Source organism: Felis catus, chromosome E2 (genome assembly GCF_018350175.1).
Source record: "Felis catus isolate Fca126 chromosome E2, F.catus_Fca126_mat1.0, whole genome shotgun sequence".
NCBI classification, from domain to species: domain Eukaryota; kingdom Metazoa; phylum Chordata; class Mammalia; order Carnivora; family Felidae; genus Felis; species Felis catus.
Genome location: NC_058382.1, coordinates 28721445 through 28743565, shown reverse-complemented (window position 1 = coordinate 28743565; position 22121 = coordinate 28721445). Strand labels below are relative to the sequence as shown.

Genomic DNA, 22121 nt, shown 5'->3' with positions numbered 1-22121 from the left:
GGCCTAATCCAGCACGACCAACATCTTTACAAAAAGCGGACATTTGCACACAGAGGCAGACACGCACCAAGGGAAGGCCACGGGACGAGACGTGTCCAACTGGCACACAATTCATGCGAATACTCATTCGTTCGCTCATCCTGAGAAGCGCTTCCGGAAGACCCGCCTAGGGCCAGACACTGTGCCCCCTGTCCGGGTTAGGTACCGTCTTCACCTCTCTGAGCCTTTGTTTTCCCATCTGTAAAATGGAACTAGAACCCAATGGGGCCGTTAGGAGAATCAGTTGTATGTCTATGAAGCGCCTTGTATGGCGCCCGTCACAGAGTCAGTACCCAGGAAATGTCACTTCTCTGCGTCCTTCTTTCTTCTGCACGTGAGGTGGTGGGATTTCTTTCCGTTTAAAATAAGACCAGTCTTGGGGCGCCTGGGTGGCCTAGCGGGTTAAGGGTCCAACTTCGGCCAAGGTCTTGATCTCCCAGTTCGTGGGTTCAGGCCCCGCGTCAGGCTCTCTGCTCCCAGCACAGAGCCCACTTGCGATGGAGGCAGATAGTAATTTGCCCGTGTCTGTTCATGAAAAGAAGATTCCTGGAAGGAACTAAGGAACGAGTAAAGATGTTCAACCCCAGGGAAGGGAATCTGGAACGGAGACGCATAGGCGGGAGGGAAACTTCTTGCCACTCTCATACTGTTGGACCTCTCTTTTAACCACATGGTCACATCAGTAATTTCTTAAGGAACTTTTTTTTGTTTGGGAATATTTTTAGATTCACAACAGATTTGCAGAGATAATCTAGTCACATGTACCCTTCGTCTCATCTCCCGATGTCAGCGTAACTGACGTTTGTCAAAGCGAGAAACTTAACACTGGCACGGCCCTATTAAATCAGCTCGGGACTTCCTCCAGACAGCACCAGGTTTTACACAAATGCCCTCTTTCTCTTCCGGGCCACCCCCCGCCAGGATCCCCCCCCCCCCCCCCCCGTTGCGTTGGATCAGCACGTCTCCTAAGCGCTTGACAGTTTCTCAGACTCTCCTTGGTCTGCGTGACTTTAGAAGAGTAGCAGTCAGGTGTCTGAGTGTCTGATGTCCTCTTATGATTAGATGAGGCTACAGGTTTGGGGAAAGAACACAGAGGCAGCGTGCCCTTCCTATCACATCATGCGGGGAACACGTGAGCCCTGCCACCTGCCCCCCACCCCCCGTGATATTATCCCCAGGCAGGGAGTCCGGATGCTTTTCCTATCCTGGGCACCCCTGTGCGTTCAGGGCTGTCTGGTCTCTTTCACACTTCAGCAGGCTCGAAAGACCCCAGCCGGCCCACCTCCTGCACCCTGCCCCAGGGTCTCAAGCAGAAGCTGGAGGAAGTGGGAGATCCCCACCCTCGAAACTAATCCCCTCGGCCTGTGGGACCAGGTGTGGCGGAAGCAGGGTTGTGCTCCAGGCCCTTCCTCTGAGCAGTGAGTGGCTGGGGGCCCATTTCACAGCCCTGGAAATCAAGGCCAGGGTGAACCGCCCGAGTCAACACCGTGAATAAGTCTCTGCTCAGAGACTCACCCCAGGTCGAGACACCCCCTAGGAGCCCCAGCCTGCCCACCGGTCCCCACAGACACCACCCCTCTGGGCTGGGCCAGCAGGCGGCCGCCAGAATGAGCCTCGAGCATCCTCCCTGCCCCTGTGGGAAACCCAAACCTTCCCTCAAGGCTCCCCACCACCCCCTCCTGCAGGCAGCCCTACTGACCGAGGCCCCAGAAAGGGCTCTGGGTTCTCTTGGACCTGAGTTCGAGTCCCGGCTGAGACAACTTGGGTGACTAACCTACTTTGTACAGTGAGGGCACCGATGCCCACCTGGTGGCAATGCCACAAAAGCCAGCTGCGTGCCTGCAAAGCCCTTGGCCTTGGTAAGTGTTCAGAGAGAGGTGGATGGCACTCTTCGCCTTCCGGCCAGGACACGCCGAGCGGCGTGATATCGTCCTGTGTCCTGTATTGTTCGTCCCTTCAATCATTCAGCAAGCCTTCACGGAGAACCTGCTAGCAGTCAGCAGATGGGAGCCCGGTGCTGAGTGAAGCCACACGGCGGGTCCTGTGGGGTTTGCAACCTGGTGCGGGAGCCAGACGGCCGGCGGATGGTCCCATCGTCACACGGCTGTGAGATGACAGCTGGGAACGGGCACCCATGCTGTCCTGAGAGCCCATACCTGGGGGACTTGATGGAGGCCGTGGGGTCAAGTGAGCCTTCCCCGTGGCAATGATGCTGAGGTGAATCCGGAGGGGTGAGGAGGGGAGAGAGGTGCTGTCCAGGCCAAGGGCAGCATCCCAGCTCCCGGAGAAAGACCAGAGTGCAGACTGGGAGGTAGGGCATGGAGAGGCCCCCGGGGCAGGCAACTTCTGGGGAACGGGCCATCGAGGGAGCTGGGAAGCACTGAGCTGAGGTTGGGGGACAGGAAAGCCATCAGGAGGTGAGCAGCCGCTTGTGTCCGGAACATTCTACCCCCATCCACCCCAGCTGCCAGAGGGGAGTCCCCATGCTCCCTATTCATTACCTGACATAACTAATTGCCTGGTGACATTTCCCATATTATAGACAAATGTGAATTATGGGCCCAGCTGTTCCCTTTCTCGTCACCGGGAATCGGTTGATAAATATGTTTATTCGAGGTCAGCCTGGCCTCATCCATTAGAAATATTGTTTTTCTAAACATTACATTGATTTAATTTAACTCTAATCAATTTAAAATGGTTCTGACAATTAACAAAAGCTTCAAATATGACCTTAAAGTAATAGGATTCATTAGCTATGTTTAGGATTAAACTTACCCTAATAGGGCAATTTTTCTTCCGAGGGTATTTGGTAACCGACTAGTGGTCAGTCAAAATGAAATCAATTATTATAAATTATACAGTTAAAGTTGATTATGTATCCCCTGCTAATTTGTATAAATAAGGGTGTCTGACAATGGGAGTAATTTATTAATAACTATCTCTACCCCAGCCCGGTATCACACTTCATGTAACAGCTGCCAGGGCATCTGTAACCCATGAAGTATTATTTTCCAGGGCTGTTCTCGATGTATGCTAATTAAACCCATAATTAATTGGAACAGTTATAGTTAAGACACAATGCTGGTGCCCTTTGCCCATTCATGACAGTCAACTCATTCAAAAAGCAATCTGATCAAAACTTCGCACGCCAGCCCCGGTGCCCCAAAAGGAAGGTGATCCCGCCACGGAGACGATGTGATGTGACAGCTGCTGTCCCGGGGAGAGGGGAGGATGCAGTCGGAATCCAAGTCCCCCGTTTCTGGGTCGTGCAGCCTGCCCCTGCCAGCCGGTGCCCTGTAAGGGAAGAATGTGGACCCAGAGGGGCTGGGGCACAATGTCTGGGCCAGCGCTCATCAATCGGTGGCCCACGTTGTGTTTAAAAAAGCAAACCAGGGACGCCTGGGTGGCTCAGTCAGTTCAGCGTCCGACTTCGGCTCGGGTCACCATCTCGCGGGTTCGTGAGTTCGAGCCCCGCGTCGGGCTCGCAGCTGTCGGCGCAAAGCCCCCTTCGGAGCCTCTGCCCCCCTCTCTCTCTCCGCCCCTCCCCTGCTGGCTCACTCACTCTCAAAAGTAAATAAAACATTAAAAACCATCAATACAACGCCCGGAAACTCAATGTTTGCCAGCATTTTACAAATTGGGAACCCTCACTTCTTTTGGAAATTCCTGACTTTGTTTGAAATATACCCTGGTCTGCTCCCCGCCCCCCCCAGTCTCTATGAAGCACGAACCCACTTCTTTTCTCTCTGTTACCTGCCTGGTCCCTGAGGAGCCTTGGTCTAGGACACCTCCTCATTGTATAGGTGGGGACACTGAGGCCCAGTCTCATCAGGGAGCTGACAGTGAGCCAGCTCCAAGCAGTGTGAGGGTGGCTGGTTTCACAGAGCATCTAAGCCGAGTTGGGGGCCCCGGGGAGGTGGCCCGTCCACAAAAGAGCACTCTCCCTGCTACAGCCGGGTGAAGTCCGGCAGGAGGAGACTGTGGGCGACGAACCACGCCTCGTGAGGCCCTGAAACGCTGGGGCGATGATGGACCCGCACCCCCGTGTTGGGTGTTCGCAGTTGCAAACAGCAGGCTGTGTCCTGCTAACCCCAGATTTTCGGGTTGGGCTGGAGAAGGGTGGGGAAGATTCTTCCCATGGGCCTCTGAGGCGTATGGATGAAGGGGGACCAGGGAGGGACGTCTGGACAAGCAGATTAGCAGTGGCACAGAAGAACCTTCAGCTGGGAACTGTCCCTGCATGTGAATCACTCAGTCCTCCAGCCAACATGGGACACCCCCACTTGGGGCATCCCGTGAGGGGTGCTCGGGGGACGGGGACAGCGTGGCTTTTGCCTTCTGGTGGCCTCACTACCGGAGCGGGCAGATGAGTATTAAGCATTGTGGCAGCCCCCAAGGAGTCTGGGGGTGTCTGGGGATTGGAGTCTGGGGGGTATCGTCACCTTGGGGGTAAAGGGAGAACACGCGAAGCCCTCAGATGAGCCTGGAGCCTCCTCTACACTCAAGAAAGCGAGAATGATATCTTTTCCAGAAGGGTCTTGAGTCCTTCCTACCCGTGTTAGCCTGAAGCAGGAAGCAGCAACCGGGTGAGGAGGGAGGCATAGGGATGGGGCTGGTCTGACGCCCGGAAGGCCTTGTCACACGGAGGGTGCCAGAGAGCTACAGATGTCATGATCAAACCAGGAGCTTGAGACAACCTGGCCGGCTGCACAAGCAGCATCTGAGGCCCCCCGGTCACTGGGAATCCTGACGGCCCAAGAACCCCAGGGAAGGCCAGCATTTGGGACGCCGCACCCGCTGCATTTAGGGAAGCCCAGCTCGCATCTAGGAGCCAGTCGCGGCCGAAAGCCTGCAGGGCTCAGGATCGAGCACCAGCCCCACTCAGGGCTGTCCCATGGCTGGGCGCAAACAACACCCCAGGCGAATCTCTGATTCGCCACCTGAAGTGGATATCCCAGGGAACATTGCGGTGCCCTGCAATGGTGTGGGCTGTAGTCTCCCCAACCTTAAAACGAAGGGTTGGAACCAACCTCAGCGGCTCCAAAGGCCCAGTTCCCTGACGCTAACGGCACGGCAGACAAAGCCTGCTTGCCAATTCGCCTTCTGGAGAGTTCTCTCATTCTGTGCTGGGCCTGGGTTTAAAAGAGAGGGCAGGGGAGAAACACACACACACACACACACACACACACACACGCCCTATGAGCTGGAGGTAACAGAACAAAGACTGAACTTGAACACAAAGAGAAAGTTCGTCAAAACTCGTGTTTCCTTAAAATACTGTACGTAAATTATAGCTCAGTGAAGTTGGCGTGGGGGTCGGGGTGGGAAGGGGAGGGGAAACTGAGGCACATTACAATTTTTTTTGTTTTTTTGAAGAGTTTATTTGAGCCTCCAGCAATTGGAATCAGGCAGGAAGCACCAAACCCAAAGCGGCTAGAGGCGCTCCGACCTCTAGAGGAGGAGAGAGGATTCCGGAGACACGGCCGCAGAGGCAGAGCGGGGACCCGATGTGTCTGGCTGAGGGCTTCGCTGAGGCAGTTGCCTCGTTTGGGGGCCTCACTGGCTGGCTGTGATCAGTGGGTCTTAAAATCGTCTCATTTTCTCGAGGCTCAGCACATGGTCTCCGGCTCAGGCTCTGGCTCGCTCAATGAGGCTGCCAGCCCTCAGAGCCTTTCTGGTTTCACTGCTTCAATGCCAGCTAAGAAAAATCAGGAAAGGAGGGCGTGCAAATTGGAAAACCGCCTTGGGAAACGGTGTGGCAGGGTCCACTGCTCGACGCGCACCGGTCCCCTGTGACCAGCAGATCCACTGCGGGGCTGGCGTTCACGGGAAAGGCTTGTGCGAGTGCCGCCCCCCAAAACATGCTCGGGAAGGTTCCTGGCACCATAGCGCTCATAGCCCCAAACTGGAAACAGCCCACCTGTCCACCAGCCGGAGCCTCGGTAAACAAACTATGGGATATTTACACGACAGAGTCCTGAAATACGCCCTCTGGTGCACACGAATGAATGCAAACCACAGACCTTGCATTAACCGTGCGGGAGCCGTGTCCCCCTTTACACAAAGCCCCAAACCTGGCAAAATGAAGCCATGGGGGCAGGAGACAAAACCGGGCAGAGCAGAGGGAGGCAGCCCGGTGCTGGCAGGGTCCCTGAGGTTGACAGGAAGGGCGCGCGGGCATGGGACATTCACGGAGCCCGTGCGGATGCGCCCAGCTGGCATGGCGGGCAGCGGAGTGACCCCGGGGTCCGGCACAGGTCTGGGGGCCCAGGTTCCTGCCCTCGGAGGCCACACAGAGCTGTGTCTGCACAGGTGGCCGGGGGATCCCTAAATACCATCCCAGCTCAGCGCTGCCGTGCCCGTCCCCAGGAGGGTGGTGACAAGTCCGCACCACAGCCCGGAAGATGGTTCCAAATGCCAGGCCACACCCACGGAGCATCTTCAGCTGGCAGGCAGGGGCTCCCCACTGGAGAGGACCTGGACGGAGCACAGTCCTGCAGGCATACCGCAGAAGCAGGAGGGACCCAAGCTCGAGTCCCATTGCCTCTGCCCAGGCCTCGACGGGTCCCTCATCTGGGAACCAGGGCGGAGGCTCTTGGAAGCATGAGAGAGCACACATAGGAGCACCCACCCCAGGGCCTGATGCTCACCAAGTGGGGAAACCAAGGCCCAGGGCGCAGACGTGCCTCCCTCAGGGTAGAGCCGTGCTTTTGTTTCCCCATTAGGACCCACGGCTGCAGAGTTCTGTGCAACTCCCCCTGCACCCCGGCTGCTGTCCCAACTCCCCCCTCTTCCACCCCCCCCCCCAGGCCACTCGGCCACCAACAGGAACGCGGGCGATGCCACACTTCCTTCCGGGCCCCTGCTCTGGGTCCCCAAGACGCACAGTCCTGCCCACTGCTGCCCTTCGTGTTAGCCCAACACGCGTCATCTTTCGCAGCCCCTGCCAGGCCTCCTGGCTCCGGGGGGCCCCCTGCCCAGAACCCCGAGCACACGAGGCGGTGAAGCAGGCAGGGCACCCTGGCTCCCACTTCCAGAGCCCATGCGGCCGGCCAGCGAGCATCACGGTGGATGTGGTTGACTGGGAACTCTGGCCAAATCGTCTAGCTCCTTCGGCCTCAGTTTCTCTGCCCATAAAATGAAGCTCTCTGTTCTGGCCACTCAGAGGGGGAGGGAAGCCGTGAGGGTGTTTTCTAGGCGGCCACAGAGAGGACGGAACACCCAGCAGACAGCGGAGATGAGGCCAGAGGGGATGCGCTTGAGTCTACATTACATCAGAACACAGCATACCGTTAGATCTGTTCTTTCCCTGCCATACGGCTGCTCAGCTGCCTCAGTCTCCCCAGAGTGATCCTGGAGGTTTATGCTGCCCCTTCAAGACCCCACGCACAGTCTTCCTGATCTGGGAGCTTCTGTCTTGATCCAGCCATTGGCAGCACCCCCAGGGCCCCCCATCCACACCTCTGATGTGGTGAGGTCTCGGTGGCCTCACCCTCCCGTGCCAGCTGCCGTCCCCTCCCTCCCTGGGGTCCGAAAAGCCCTCTAATGCCCATGGGCCCCTCCAGCCTCCCTTCCTGTCTCCCACCCACTGCCAGGAGGTGGGCGTCATCTGTTTGCAAAACAGCACCTGGGTCGTTACCGTGCTAAATGACCTCCCAAAGGACTACTCCAAACTCCCAAAGGACGTTTGAGCTACAGCCCCCATGCCTTCCCACATCCATGATCTCCAATCTGGGCCCCTGCCCGGTTACACAGCCGGCATGGCCTGCCACTCGGTCAGCCACAGGCCTCCGCTGGGCTCCTACTGACAAGGCGAAACACGAAACCGTAAAACTCATCTGCACTCGCTGCAATCTATGCAGTCAGTGGGTTTCCCACTAACGAGAATGTTTATAACCCACTTTTTCTTCAACTAATACATTATAGGCCTTTGCTCATGTCAGAAAAAAATGTTCTAGAAGCATCTCCCCACTAATAAGAATTTTTATAACCCACTTTTTCTTCAACTAATACATTATAGGCCTTTGCTCATGTCAGAAAAAAATGTTCTAGAAGCATCTCCGATGGCTGCAGAGTACTGCATACACAGTCCAGCTGGACCATGGATTGATCAAGGTCCTGCACACTTAAGTTTGCCAATTATAAATGATGCTGCCGATGGGGCCCGGGGTGGCGCAAAGTGTCCGGCTTCGGCTCAGGTCATGATTTCGCGGTTCGTGGGTTCGAGCCCCGCGTCGGGCTCTGTGCTGACAGCTCGGCTCGGATTCTGTGTCCCCTCTCCCACTCGCACTCTGTCTCTCTCTCTAAAAAATAAACAAACGTTAAACAATTAGAAAAAAATGACGTTGCCTATACGCATATGGCTAATTTGGGGCACCTCTGTGAGCATCATGTCCTCAGGAAAATGTCCTAGCAATAGAGTTGCTGAGTGTAAGGCATACAAGATAGTAAAGCTTTTTAAAAAATTAGCGTATGTGTATTGAACACCCACGTGACTCACAGTTTGTGCATAACTGTTTCGGGTTGGGGGCTGAGGAAGAACCTAACGGGAGAAGTCAGTAGTCTGAGGAGGGGGTTGTACACACAGAAGACCCAAATGCCATTAGAAGTGCAACATGTTAGAGGGGCTTATAGAGCTCCAGACCCCCAGAATGTCACAGCTAGGTAGGACAGTGTAGACTACAGTCGAATCCCCTTGTGTTAGGGATGGAGAAACTAAGGCTCACAGAGAGAAGCCACCCAGGAAGGGGGGGACCGCCAGTTCTGGGGTATTCGCAACATGGCCCTGTGCTGACCCTGGGTGCAGGCGTGTGGCCTGGCCTCATCCTGCCAACCAGGGCAGAGAGGGTGGGTGAGACACGGTGGGCAGTATGAGCACCTGGGACGGGTCAGGTGTGACCGAGGCTTGGGGTCTATTTTCAATCCGCCACACAAAATGAGTGAGGGTGGGAGCCGTGGCTTTGTAAGAGATGCCGGCTCTCAGGGCGCCTGGGCGGCTCAGTCCGTGAAGCATCCAGATCTTGATTTCGGCTCAGGTCATGATCTCATGGTTCGTGAGATCGAGCCCCACGTTAGGCTCTGCGCTGACCTGCTCGGGATTCTCTCTCTCTCTCAAAATAAAGAAAAAGAGAGAGAGAGAGAGAGAGAGAGAGAGAGAGAGAAATGTCTGCTGTGCCTAAGCACAAAAAGTAGTTTATTAAAGCCTAATCCAAGTGTGAATTCTTTCCAGATTTTGCCCAAAGAAAAGTCTTTTCTACAAAGGGAGGGTCTGGGGCAGTGGTTCTGAAACTTCAGTGCAGGTAGGATTCACTCGGTGGGGAAAGGGGGAGGTGCTCACAATGCAGATTCCAGAGCCCGGATTGGAGAGTTTAATTCTATGAGGGGGCGGGGGGGGGGCAGCTCTGAAAAATCGATGAGCGTGTGACCTGTTGTCATACAGAGACCCTGACAACCGTAGCTGTACCAACCTTAACACAGTAGCCACTGGCTCACACCGACAGTCCTGTGCCCCGTTCCCTCACCGAAGAATGTTTCTAGTGAAGAGAGAAATGTGCACCGACTTAGGGGCTTGACATCAGGATCCTATTATTGGCCTATGTTCTTCCCACGAAGCCACGGGTTTGTACTCCGTTCCAATGCAGCTCCCCTAGCGAAGACCTCACATCGGACCTTACGGTCCTCGTCCAGTAGGTGGCACTAACTCGTCTGAAGTTAGCAGAAGTACACCTGAAAGCTGGAGGTAGCTAGAGAGACAAGGACAAGGCGGAGACAGTGGGAGAGGACAGTCCCAAGCAGAAATGTCCCACACTAGCCAGCTGTCCTGAAATGACGCAGAGGGAGCCTAAACCCTCCTGGATGTACTGTGTGGCCTGGTGTGTGTAGCCCTGACTCGTTGCCACATTTGCTTTCGTAAATCACCTGCTGCTTCCCAAACCGGGGACCTGGCGGCTGGCAGCTAGCTGGGAGTGAAGATCCAGGACGTTGCCATAACCCATTATGGCCACAAGATGGCGGTGCTGCGCCAAGAGGACACGTTTGCGTAGAAACCTCTCAATCTGAAAAAGCAATCTGGAGACTTGAGTGTGACCTGAAAGAAAATAAGATCCGGGAGGGAGAAGCGACCTGGAGAGCGATGTGTCGATTAGACTTGCAATCTGTCTCTCAAATGCATGATTATATTAGCCGCTTGCTGCTGCTAGAGGTGACCGTTTACCCAGGGGTCGCTGAGTACCCACCCCGCCGTGAGAAGCGCTGTACGTGCATGGGTTCATTTCAGGTTCATGAAGTCTTATGAGGGAAGTTCTGTGATGTCTCCACGTCCCCGCAGAAGCATTACGTGGAGAACCAGAGGCCAGGACCTCTTGTATCATTTCAAAAGAAATGAGGGCCGTGCTCTAATTCGGGCCACATAGACGATAGTGAAGGGGGCGGCTTTCATGCGTCGAAGGCTGAAATTTTCTTCTTTCTCCTCGGCAAATGTTTGAGCACCTACTTTGTGCCAGGGAACCGTTCACAGTGCTAAGGAAAGGGAACTGAAGGACCTACAGAAAGTCCCTGCTTCTAGTGCAGAGAGACCACAAGAACCCATTAGGTCTGGGCAAAAGGTGCCCTGGAGAATATGAAGAGGGCCAGGGCCACGCGGTGCCGGCAGGTGCATCTTGGGTGACGTCAGCAGTAAACTGCAGCTGGCTCTTCGGAGCCAATTGCTAAGTTGTCAGGAATTTTGTGAGCCACTTCTGAAATACACCTATTATTAAAGTTAAATTATATAAACTTACAGCTAATAAGTTACATTTAAAAGTTATTACGTTTAATCACCTATACTCGGGGAAAAAAGAAGTTTAATTAAGTAAGTTCTATTTAAAACTCATCACTTGGTAATTACTTTACATTTGACAACTATCTATGCTGGGGGGAAGCAAGCTTTTTCTGTCAAGGACGGGATGGTAAATTTTTTAGGCTGAACGGGGCAGACAGGTTTCTGTCGTAAGCCCTCAGCTCCCCCGCTGGGATACAAAAGCAGCCGTAGATGTGTAATGGGAAGGGAGAGGACCGTGTTCCAGTAAAATGATATTTACAAAAACAGGCGGTGGTGAGGTGGGTTTGGTCTAACAGCCGCAGATGCCGACCCCGGTCTGTGCTCGGGTGTTCATGTCTCTCATATCAGGACAGTGGGAATGCTACGTACTTCCACGCAATCCTGCTTGCGCGTCTTCCCAAACCCACCTGTAGAGATGGCGCCACGGGTGGCACGCGATCGGCCACGGTGAGAGTATTCCCACCACAAAATCGGCAAACGCTACGCATCAGGGCTTGTTCTCTCCCTGGAGAGCTGGCTGTTAAACATTTGCCAGCACGCCACGGGTTAATGTGGTCTGTGAAGGAGGCCTCTTGGAGGGGGTGACCTCTGACCTCTGAACAGAGACCTGAAACTGCGCTTCATCTTTCTACAGAACAGCGGCCCCTCCCACCCACAAGGGGCGACCTACGGGGCACAGTTTCGAAATACATCTGAACCAAACAGCCTAAAGTTTGCAGAGATGGCCGGAAAGAGTCGAGCGCTTGTTTCAAATATAGAGATTGCAAGATGATAACCCCACCGGGCCGCGCTCCAGGGAGCAGCTCCGCCTCCCCTTAGCTATTTACAATCGGACAGCTGCGAAGCCACGCATCAGGGTCCAAGGCCTGACCTCACGTATTCCACAGGCTGCTGAGGCTCTGCCTGCCACCAGCCAAGGCTAGCCCTCCGAGGTCCCATTCAAACACCTCACAAAGTGGGGAGGAATCAGGGGAGGCGCTCAAAAGACAGCCCCAAGTCAGCTCCCAATCCGACTCTTCAAACCCGAGTGCAACCACAAGCTCCTTTCAAAGGCAGTATTTAAAACAGACTCGGGGGTTATTTGTAAGGGAGTGGTTTGATGCATGAAATTTAAGAGCCCTCATGAGTTCTTCGGGAAGCAGCGAGGCGAAAGCAGCGAGCAACTCGCAAATTTCAGTTGCACATCTGTGATGAAAGTCACCGCTGGACCAATGAGTCTCTTCTCATGCTGTCCAGTCGAGGGTTCGCACGCCTCTTTGCTAACCCCTCAGAAGCCACCTCCCCCTCCAGTGACACCTGGCACTGCAAAACAGTCCTCCCAAGCTGGCAGTTCACACAGATGTGACCGTCCACAGTTCTGTGTGATGCCACCCCCCCCCCCAAAACCGCGTCTCTTCCTGAGAATTCCTCTACTGCTCACCTAATCAGCCTGGTGGGGCATCTACGTTTACATACCCTTTGGAATGTTCTCTGAAGGGAAAAAAAAGAGCATCTGCATTGTGCCCCTTTAAGGGTGTTTTTATTCAACTCCTCTTTGTAAGTAGGGAAATTCATCCTGCTTCCAAATGCTTTCTCCTACCTCCAGAACGCGTCCCACACAGATTTCCGAGGCTGTTTCCCAAGAGCTTGGGCCAGAAGCTCTACATTTTTTCTACTTCCCCTTGGGAGCTCGTCCAAGTCCACGATCTTGGACTTTTACAGGACCAGAGATTGATGGACGAGTAGATTACGGGTCTCAAAAAACTCCTTCGCTCCTGACAAGTGGTTCCCAATCTTGCCGCACACGGGACAGATGTAGAGCTTCGAGGAATCTCAAGTGCCTGGACGGCCCCGTCTGCAGATTCTAATAGCTTGGGCAGCATAGGCATTACTTTGAGGTCTCCGTGCTTGAATTCGGCGTGCAGCCAGGACTGGGAAGGGCTGTTCTAGGCAGTGCATCCACCATGCGGACAGTCAGGAGAAGAGCGCCGAGCCGGGCCGGTGGTTTTTCCCTGCCAGCCGGTCAGCTCTCCTCTGACCGGGACTCGTTTTCTCTTGGTGGCCCCCATCTACCGGCGGGCACAAGAACAGAAGCCCTCACTGTCACACTAACATACCTCAAGTCACAAAGAGTGGCATCTATGAGAAAGTATGCAAACCCCGGACTACAGGCCAAAGGATGTTAAAATGGCAAAGCGGGTGCCTGGGGGGCTCAGTCAGTTAAGGATCAGGCTTCAGCCCCGGTCATGATCTCAAGGTTCATGGGATCGAGCCCCGCATCCGGCTCCACGCTGACAGCATGGAGCCTGCTTGGGATTCTGTCCCTCACTGCCCCTCCCCCACTCGGGCTGTCTTTCTCTCATAATAAATAAACTTCAAAAAAAAAAAAAATTGAAAGACAGGGAGGAAGGAAAAAGGAAATTCTTGAATGTACTATTATTACCAGTATCACTCAGACCATCTGGCTTTCCTACCTTGGCATAAAGTGACTAAACTCCAAGTCATTCTTGAGGAAGACTTTTTTTTTTTTTTAATGTTTATTTCTTACCAAGATAGAGAGCGCACCCATGCTGAGTGGGGGAGGGGCACAGAAAGGAAGACACAGAATCCGAAGCAGGCTCCAGGCTCCGAGCCGTCATCACAGAGCCTGACGCGGGGCTCGAACCCATGTACCACGAGACCATGACCTGAGCCAAAGTTGGACGCCCAACCGACTGAGCCACCCAGGCGTCCCAAGGAAGACTTGTTTCATCAGTACCTAAGGGTGGATAAAAGGGTCCATCGTGTGGTATCATATAATCCCTTCTCTGGATTACACAGAAGAGGAAAGCATCTAACCACCTCCTTGTGGCTGTGGGGGACAGGGACCCACGATTCTTCTCGTCAACAGCCTTGTGCCCTTGTTTAGAGGTGAGGAAGCGCAGGAGGGCAACCTCTTACTGGAGTGGTTTAGAACTGAGCTTTAATCGGGACCAGAGCTTGGAAATGCCCAGTTACTCCAAGAAACGACAGGGCGCCATGCTGCCACGGGGTAACCCAGAGACCGTCGGCCCGTCGCCCAGAGCAGGGAAAGTCTGACAGGTTTTCCAAAGCAGTCGTCACGAGGCGGGAGGCTGGACAAGGGTGTGCGCTCCCAGGGAGAGCTCTTCCCCCAAAGGAACCTTCTATCCTGGCACCCGCAACAACGTTAAGAGCTTAAGAGGTTGTGCTCAACCCCAGCTGTCCCGTAACCCGAAACCCTTCCCCAAAGAAATCAAGGAAAAGGAACCATAAAAATTTAGTTTTAATGATACAGAAATAGTATATAGTACATTTCTTTCCACAGCAGAGCACTTCATTCATCTCTAAAAAGTTTAACAAAATTAAGGCTAAATCAGAGCAATCTGATCGTAAAGGGATAGTTTATGTGGTGTTATTTTTAAAGAAATGTCTTCATAAATACGGCATATTCTTCAAGCCAAAAAGAAAAAAACAATGGTTGAACAAGACACCAGATACGCGAAATGCAGTACAAATGTGCTCCTTTACACCCATTTACGAATAACCTCGACTTCCCTGGGAAGTTCCAAACGGGCTTAAAAAAGAAAAAAAAATGCTTGTGACAGGACACGAAGACTCTCTGGAGTTAAAACTCAACGGTACTGCAGGCCATTTTACAGAACAGAACCAGTGACGGTCAAGTCTCCAACCTCCTCTCTCCAGAAAAAGTACCAAGCAAAAGAGGACAGTACTTAAAAGTGCAAGAGAGATGTGAGGCCTGGGGTGCTTGGAAGGACAGCCCTCCTCCCTAACTGGCCCTTCCCCTGACCTAGTGACAGGGAGACTAACATACTGTGTGGTCAAACAAAGACGCCCAAGACCGAAGGTCCGGAAATCACGCGGGCTCTGGAGTGGCCTGCAAACGCCAGCCCTACTGCGGTCGGGAGGGAGCACCCCCTTACCCACGTCCCCACTACCCTTGGGTCCGGTGCTGGTTGGCTGTTGACCACTGCTTTCTGACTCCGGAGACACCCTGCAGCTGCCCCAGCATGTAGAATGAGATGAAGGGCCCCCTTTCCTCTTTTTCCCTCCGGTGAAACTTCTAGAAGCAGAACAGACTGGTGCAGCCTCCGCTCCCCGCAGGCAGCCTCGCCCTCTACAGCCCTGGTCTCTCTGAGCGGTGACGCAACCTGTCCCCGCCCCCGCCCCCGCCCCAGGAGGCGCACAGGAGCTCTGTCTTCCGTGAGCCCCGTGTACCCCCACGCGGGAAGGGGTTGACCTTCTGTCCTTCCCCCCTCACCTCTGTGCACTGGCTTCCACGTTCACACGCTCTCCTCCTCCACACGCCCCACCCGCCTCGGGGGGTCCAAGCGTTCCTCTCGCTGAAGGGGGGTCGTGGGTGCGTGGCTAACATCACTCACTGCCAGAGAAGGAGGACTTCTATTTAACGTTAAGCATCACACTCCACCTACTTTAACAAGGACATTTTTGGCTTCATGACAAGGGGCCCCATTAGCCCAGAGGAAAGTCTTCTCATACAAATGTTAAAAGTTTCATCCTAAAGTAGCAGATAGTGAGAAACGATTCTTTACTTTCATGCCACAGTTTTGTTTTTCCCGTTTCTTTGGTACCCAGAGCGAGCCTCGGTTTCCCCCTAAAGAAATAAAATGGAAGACAAGTGTTCAGGCAAATAACATCGGATATCCTCTGAAGATCTGTGTGCTCCAAAGACCGCTAAAGCCTCTAGGAAACAGGGGGTTGAGGTATATGTATACTAAAATGCATTTCGTACATAAATTCATATGTAACCCCAGACAAACAATGTGACAAACATCCAACTGCCCCCATTTCTGTAATTACTGTGATAACATTACATGACCGCACAATCACAAAAAGAAAAGAAAATTTTGAGATCTTTTAGCTCAGTCGTTTTCAAATCTGGCCAGCGGTCAGGCTCCCCTCGCGGGGTCTTTTACTAACAAATTTCCTAGGCTCCACGCATGAAGAGTCAGACCCAACGGGCATGCCCGGGACCTAGAAGTTCATATTTTTTCCCCATGAAATTCGATATTCCAACGCCCTTGTTATACAGAGGACACTAAGGTCTAAAGAGATCAAGAAGTCCTCTCAGGCTAACAGTACGGGCCAGAGAAAAGAGTGGAACCAGGTCTCTTGTCCCCCAGTCCATTAGTTTTTCTGTTGCTGTTTGTGTCCCAGCGCTTTCCCCGAGACCTGTCGCCCTCACACGTCACCAACATTTGTAGGGATCCTGTTGTCGGAAGTAGGTGTTAAGCTGTTTCGAGGCAAGGACCACGTCTCCTATTCCTTCTGCCACAGTCCTAAATGTCCAGTGGCTCACATCTCTGCCTACCATCACCCAAGCAGGTGCAGAATTATCTGGCTGGATATCCAGCTAGAGGAGGGGAGTGAAGCCTGAACTTATGAAGACGCCAAGTTCAAATAACGGGACTTTGAATGACAATACAAGCTGCATAAGATTAATTACTATGTCTTCCCCTTGTTCCTGAATTATGTTAGGTGAAAAAATAAATGGATCCAAGGGACAGAAAGAAGCCATTTACCTATAACATTTGGCAAACGTGAATTATAAAGATCCTAAACTATTCTAAGGAGGTAATCCTCAGCAATTGTAACAACTATATGGTGCTGAATTTTGTTACTGTTTCTCTTGGTTTTCAGTGTGTTTTCTCAGTCTTATGAAACATTCTTCCCGGACGGAGTCAAACTATAACTCCTTTATAAAGCTGACTGGGAGGGACGAAATACATTTAGCCTCTACATCACAACAGGGTTCCTCTCTCTCCCTCTCTCACCCCAAATATATATATATATATATATATATATATATATATATATATATATATACACACATATATATATAGGGGGTAATACACACACACACACACACACACACACACACACACACACTCTTACAAGTGTGAATTTAGTTGGAGGTGGGGGACCAGGACTCATCATATTTTCTATTTGTAGCTATGAATCACAAACCATGTTATAAATAATTCTACTATATTGCCATCTTGATTTTGGATATGATAAGGAAAATGAGATCACCAACGCATTTTAAAAGCCAACGGGAACATGTTAGAGAACATCTAGGGCTAAAACGTAAATAAATCCGCAGATGCATGAACCACTGGTACCACACAGCCCAGCCCTGATGGCGCCCACTTCCCACGCAGCTGTGCCGGGGCAGGGACAAGGAGGGGCCGCCCAGAGGGACCGTCCAGGACCAGGGGGAGAGCCCAGCCCTCCACACGGAGCACTGCGGCTGGCCCTGGCATCCCGAGTGCCTCCTGCCCCAGGCAACACTAAACAGACGTATGGGTCTACCTGAAGGAAATGTCCTTAGAGATAACTGACAGATGTGGCCCTGCCCCCTCGAAAGAGCCTCCATGCGGGGTGGGGGGGTGGAGGGAGATGGGGAGCCCCGGACGGCTCTTCTTCAAGTCTTCCGCCACAAGAGGCTGGGCAGGACATACCTTCTTGAACTTGCATTTTAATTTTTACGGACAAGGAACTTTCTCTTCTTTTTTAACTCTTCAATTCATCTCATCTCATCTAGGTAGAGATTGCAATCAATCTCATCTAGGTAGAGATTCCTAGTCATTCCTCCAAATAATCTTTTCAGAAATCACATTGATACGCTCATTCATCCATTTATTCACTCAACACCTATTTACTAACAGGTGACTGGACTTACAGAAGATCAGGGCCTCAGACATCGTGCACCCCAGGCCCTTCCCTTAGTACCTGAGGGGAGGGGGGGGCAGGGGCAGAGCCAGCCCCACAGTCTGGGCTCCTCACCCCCAAACCCCTGATTCAGTAGCCACCTCCCCACCCCACCCAAGCATTTAGCAGAACCGCATGCAAAATGTATGTACTTTTTCATTTCAAAAATGAAAAAACTTACAAAATGAGTTTTTGTAGCTTACTGCAATTTATAAAGCTAATGAATATTAGCAAAATGGAATGATAGAACCAAAGCTAAACGAGACTTAAAAAAAAAAAAAAGTAATTGCAGGGTTTATAAAGATGCTTTCCACTTTGTTTTGACGTTAAATGTTTTATAAAGTCATATGCTATATACACATGACAACTTTTCTGTCTTTCTGCATGGTTAGGAAGTCTTTCCAGAAGGACAACAATGCCACAAAACGACACTCGAAGAAAACACAGACCATAGCACATTCCACAGCACTAACATTTATAATCTGTGGTTCTACTCTACGACATCCACTTGGGCTCTAGACATACACTGTGGACATTAGCTGAGAAAACATCCATTTTCTACGTAATCAGAAGGAGGATAAAGCTGCTGCCAACATTTCCATAAAATATCGTAACTGCCATTATCTCCTGCGCAATCAAACTGCATTTGGTGAGCAGACTGGCTGAGCTCACTGAAGTTCTGGACGGTCTTACAACAGGAGAGGTTTACACAGACAACACATCTCTTCAGGGAGGTTTTAATGAGTAGTCTATATTCAAATTTATTTTCTGATGGACCATATATTTGTGTAGAAATATATTTATCACCCCAATCCTTTAATAAAATGCATTGTGCCCAGCTCCATAAAATAGAGTTCCTTCACACCCCCCCCAAAAAAACAAAACAAAAAACCAAAAAACAAAGAACCCCAAAACCTCTTAGCTGACAGTTACAACTATGAATGAAGAGCTTCAGTTGCTGTGCAGTCTAATCCCCAGGAAAATTACATCAAAAATAGACGTTTTATGACAAGATCACTTAGATCTATCTCAAAAGCAGAACAAATAGAAAACAACACCATGAATGGAATTTAAGTATTTTTCTGACCACTACTGCAGAAACACAGAAACTCGGCAGATTGCTGACATGCAGAAACCAGCAGTATACAGGAAGGAATTAACAAATCCAACTCAGTACGATTTTAATAACTGGATTGAAAGCAGACACTTAATAAAACCAAAATATTTCTTCCTCAAGGCAACCGTTAGCTAAAAGGAAAAATGATTTCATATCCTTGGTCCATAAAGAAGACACATTTATTTACATTCTCAATGGACTAAAAGAGGTTTTAAACTGTCACAATTAAAATTTTATGCTTCCAAAAATATCATATGATCAATGCACTTAACTTAAAGCTTCAGGGATTAATAAGTTCATTTAGACTTCTTAAAAAACCAACACAAACATACTTTCTAGAGTGCAAAAGGCTTCTTATTAAATACTTCAGTAACACAAAAGCAATTTGTTTTTTAAACACGGGAATCCTTTTCTGAAGGATCATCACCACAAAGGCATCCATTGCCGGCAATGGATGCTGAACAAGATTGCCAGCTCAGGTAAAATGCAACACTAAAGCCTCGCATTCGGTTTCCGCCCCTGCCCAGATGACCCCACTTATTTGTACAGACTCATTGTTGGACTCTGGTACATGCACATGTACGCATCACAGAGAAGTCTTCGCGCACAGCCTTGGATTCTTCTGGAGTCCAAGGAGTGTAGGTCTTCCGGAGACATTTTCAAGTACTCTCCTACTTCCGGGCATGGGGTAACCTGAGGAATGTTGAAGCCATTCTGACCACCTACGGAAAAGAGGAAGAGCTCTATTTAGGGCAGTAAAGTTCTAAACCTTCTGCTGCCCTGACCTACCAAAGCGATTTTACAATTCTAAATTTAGGGAAGCTGACTTTCCAGATCAGAAGGACCTGGTTTCACTCCTGATTTTTAAACGTTAAAGCCTCTTTTTAACTCTTGACGGTTTTCTCATTTCTTGGGCTCGGATAGGATTCTGGGGCCAACAGAATAAAGCTGGTAAAAGGAGGCAGATCCTGAGCAAAGTTCTAAACCCGCTTTGCAGGCTTGTCTGTATTCAGTTAGGGAACAGTGCCTCGTACACGTAAGCACGCATCCACCTCCTCACATCCCGTGTCCCTTCCCAGACAGAAGCACCCCCACACGTCTCACCATGCGATCATCCAGTTTAGAGCAGATCTAGCAAAATGAATACTATTGCACTTCCAAAATTTTAAACCTTTTGCTTCACACGTCATTAGAGTGAATGAGAACGCCAGGGGGTGTGGTGCTAGGCGCCCCCCAAAAGCCTCTCCCAGCCTACCCTCCCAATGGCCTTTCCCAACGTCTCACATCGGGATGCTTGTCAGTTACAGTAGAGCCCCTGGTACTGTACGTGGGCTCATTAACGCATCTGTTAAATAATGCCTACGCATCCCAGAGAAGGGCCTAGAAGGGGTAGCATGCTCCCCATTTGGGGAAGAAGCATGTTACCTGCAGAATAGGCCGATTTTTCCAAAGAAGACATTTATTCTAGTCTTTGTCATGTAGAAGACAACGTAGTTCAGTATAAAAAACATAACTGAGGTCAGAAAGACGGCGTTAAATACAAACTATGTGACCTTAGGCACCTTAGCTTCAGCCTCAACAACAGAGAAAGAGGAGTGATCCCCATCTTGCAGGGATTTTGTGGGAGACTCAGTGTGCTTCCCAGAGAGCTCAGCGCATAGGCGCCCGATAAACGGTGACCATGGCTCAAACAGAAAATGGGAGGAGGGGCGCCTGGGTGGCGCAGTCGGTTAAGCATCCGACTTCAGCCAGGTCACGATCTCGCGGTCCGTGAGTTCGAGCCCCGCGTCGGGCTCTGGGCTGATGGCTCAGAGCCTGGAGCCTGTTTCCGATTCTGTGTCTCCCTCTCTCTCTGCCCCTCCCCCGTTCATGCTCTGTCTCTCTCTGTCCCAAAAATAAATAAACGTTGAAAAAAAAAATTTAAAAAAAAGAAAATGGGAGGAGCGCGAAAGTAAAAGAAGACAAAGCCGAAAGTAAAACCTCTCAGCCCTAAAATGAGAATTCTAGGATTCTTTTTACAAAAATCACCTGTGTGTCAAAATATCACAACAATATTATTCCTTAGTTTAGTAATGCTGTCTATGCATTTCGAGACGGTCAGCCTGTGTCCCCAAGATACTTCTCGAAGGCTTTTCGCACACACCCTTCTACTACTCAGCACAGACGACCCACCGCGAACTATCCCAGCACAAAGGAGGAAAGGGCCACAGGGAGAAGAAAGGCATCTGAGGTACCATCTCGATCGGCCATGCTGTCAAAGAAGAGCCAGGCAGAGTCGTCCTTCCCGTACTTCACAAAAGCAACATAGTGGCTCGTTTCTATGCAGAGGACAGCAAACAGTTCCATCTTCTGGCAGGGGATGCAGCCGTGCCTCCAGTCCCAGTCGGGTAAATCTTTGGGAAGCGACACTGGGTTGTATTTATGGTTCAGTCTCTTGGGATGGAGGTGGACCTGAAATGGAACAGGAAGGGAAAGTCGCTCACGGGCCAGACTCCGTGTGGCCGGCGAAGGGGCTCCACTTACTCTAACTGAGTAAGTTAGAGTAACTTACTATCCCTACAAACAGCAACCGAGTACTTTTAAAAAGTCCACCAAGTAAACAGAAGACACGTAAACAATCCCACTGGATTATGAATTCAAGTTAATAAGGACTCTGAAAACTTTCCAAAAACCTGAAATGTTTCCAACTTCAAATAATCTCCGATTTCAGAAGAGAACATCCATTGAGTGAAGTCACACTTACTTGGGTGTTGCAGGTTTTACAAAACTGCTTGATGTTTCCGGCTGAGATGTCGGGATCATCATAACACTCTCTACACTCGTACATGGCGAGCCCCCCGCAGATCCGGCACTGCCTGGGGGCTAAAGCGGTAGGGGCGAGAGAGGGGTCAGGGGGCCTTTAAACATGTATTCTCCCATTAAAAGGGTTAAAAGGAAAAGTTTAAGCTTTATTAAGGACTTAGATTCAAACAGGTCTGTCCTTCCTGGTCCCCATAAATGTTACTGTATTTCCTTGGACACAGGATATCTTTAAAGACATTTTCTCTGATCAAGTGACCATTTTTTATTTAAAAAAAAAATTTTTTTTATTACATTTATTTATTTTTGATAGAGACAGAGCACAAGTCGGGGAGAGACAGAGAGAGAAGGAGACACAGAATCCGAAACAGGCTCCAGGTTCTGAGCCATCAGCACAGAGCCTGACGCGGGGCTCGAACTCACAAACTGTGAGATCATGACCTGAGCTGAAGTCAGATGCTCAACCAACTGAGCCACCCAGGCGCCCCTCAAGTGAGTGCAGGGGCACCTAGGTGGCTCAGTCGGTTAAGCGTCCAACCCTTGGTTTCAGCTCAGGTCATGATCTCACGCTTCGTGGGATTAAGCCCCATGTCGGGCTCTGTGGCTGACAGTGTGGAG

At 51.1% G+C, this 22121-nt stretch overlaps 1 protein-coding gene across 8 annotated transcripts in view; it reads right to left on the bottom strand.

Annotated features, from left to right (window-relative positions):
• Window positions 1–14101: 14101 nt before the first annotated feature.
• CYLD (CYLD lysine 63 deubiquitinase) overlaps window positions 14102–22121 on the bottom strand; it is a 69417-nt gene continuing 61397 nt past the window's right edge. For 6 of the 8 annotated variants that reach the window (XM_045047262.1, XM_045047261.1, XM_045047268.1 and 3 more), the window contains 3 exons: window positions 21448–21593; window positions 20939–21155; window positions 14102–19426 (listed from right to left, as the gene is read on the bottom strand). In XM_045047262.1, coding sequence (XP_044903197.1) covers window positions 19242–19426; window positions 20939–21155; window positions 21448–21593 — 548 coding nt within the window. In that variant the 3' untranslated portion in view covers window positions 14102–19241. The remainder of the gene's footprint in view (window positions 19427–20938; window positions 21156–21447; window positions 21594–22121) is intronic. The other 2 variants (XM_045047266.1, XM_045047267.1) reach the window with 1 other exon arrangement.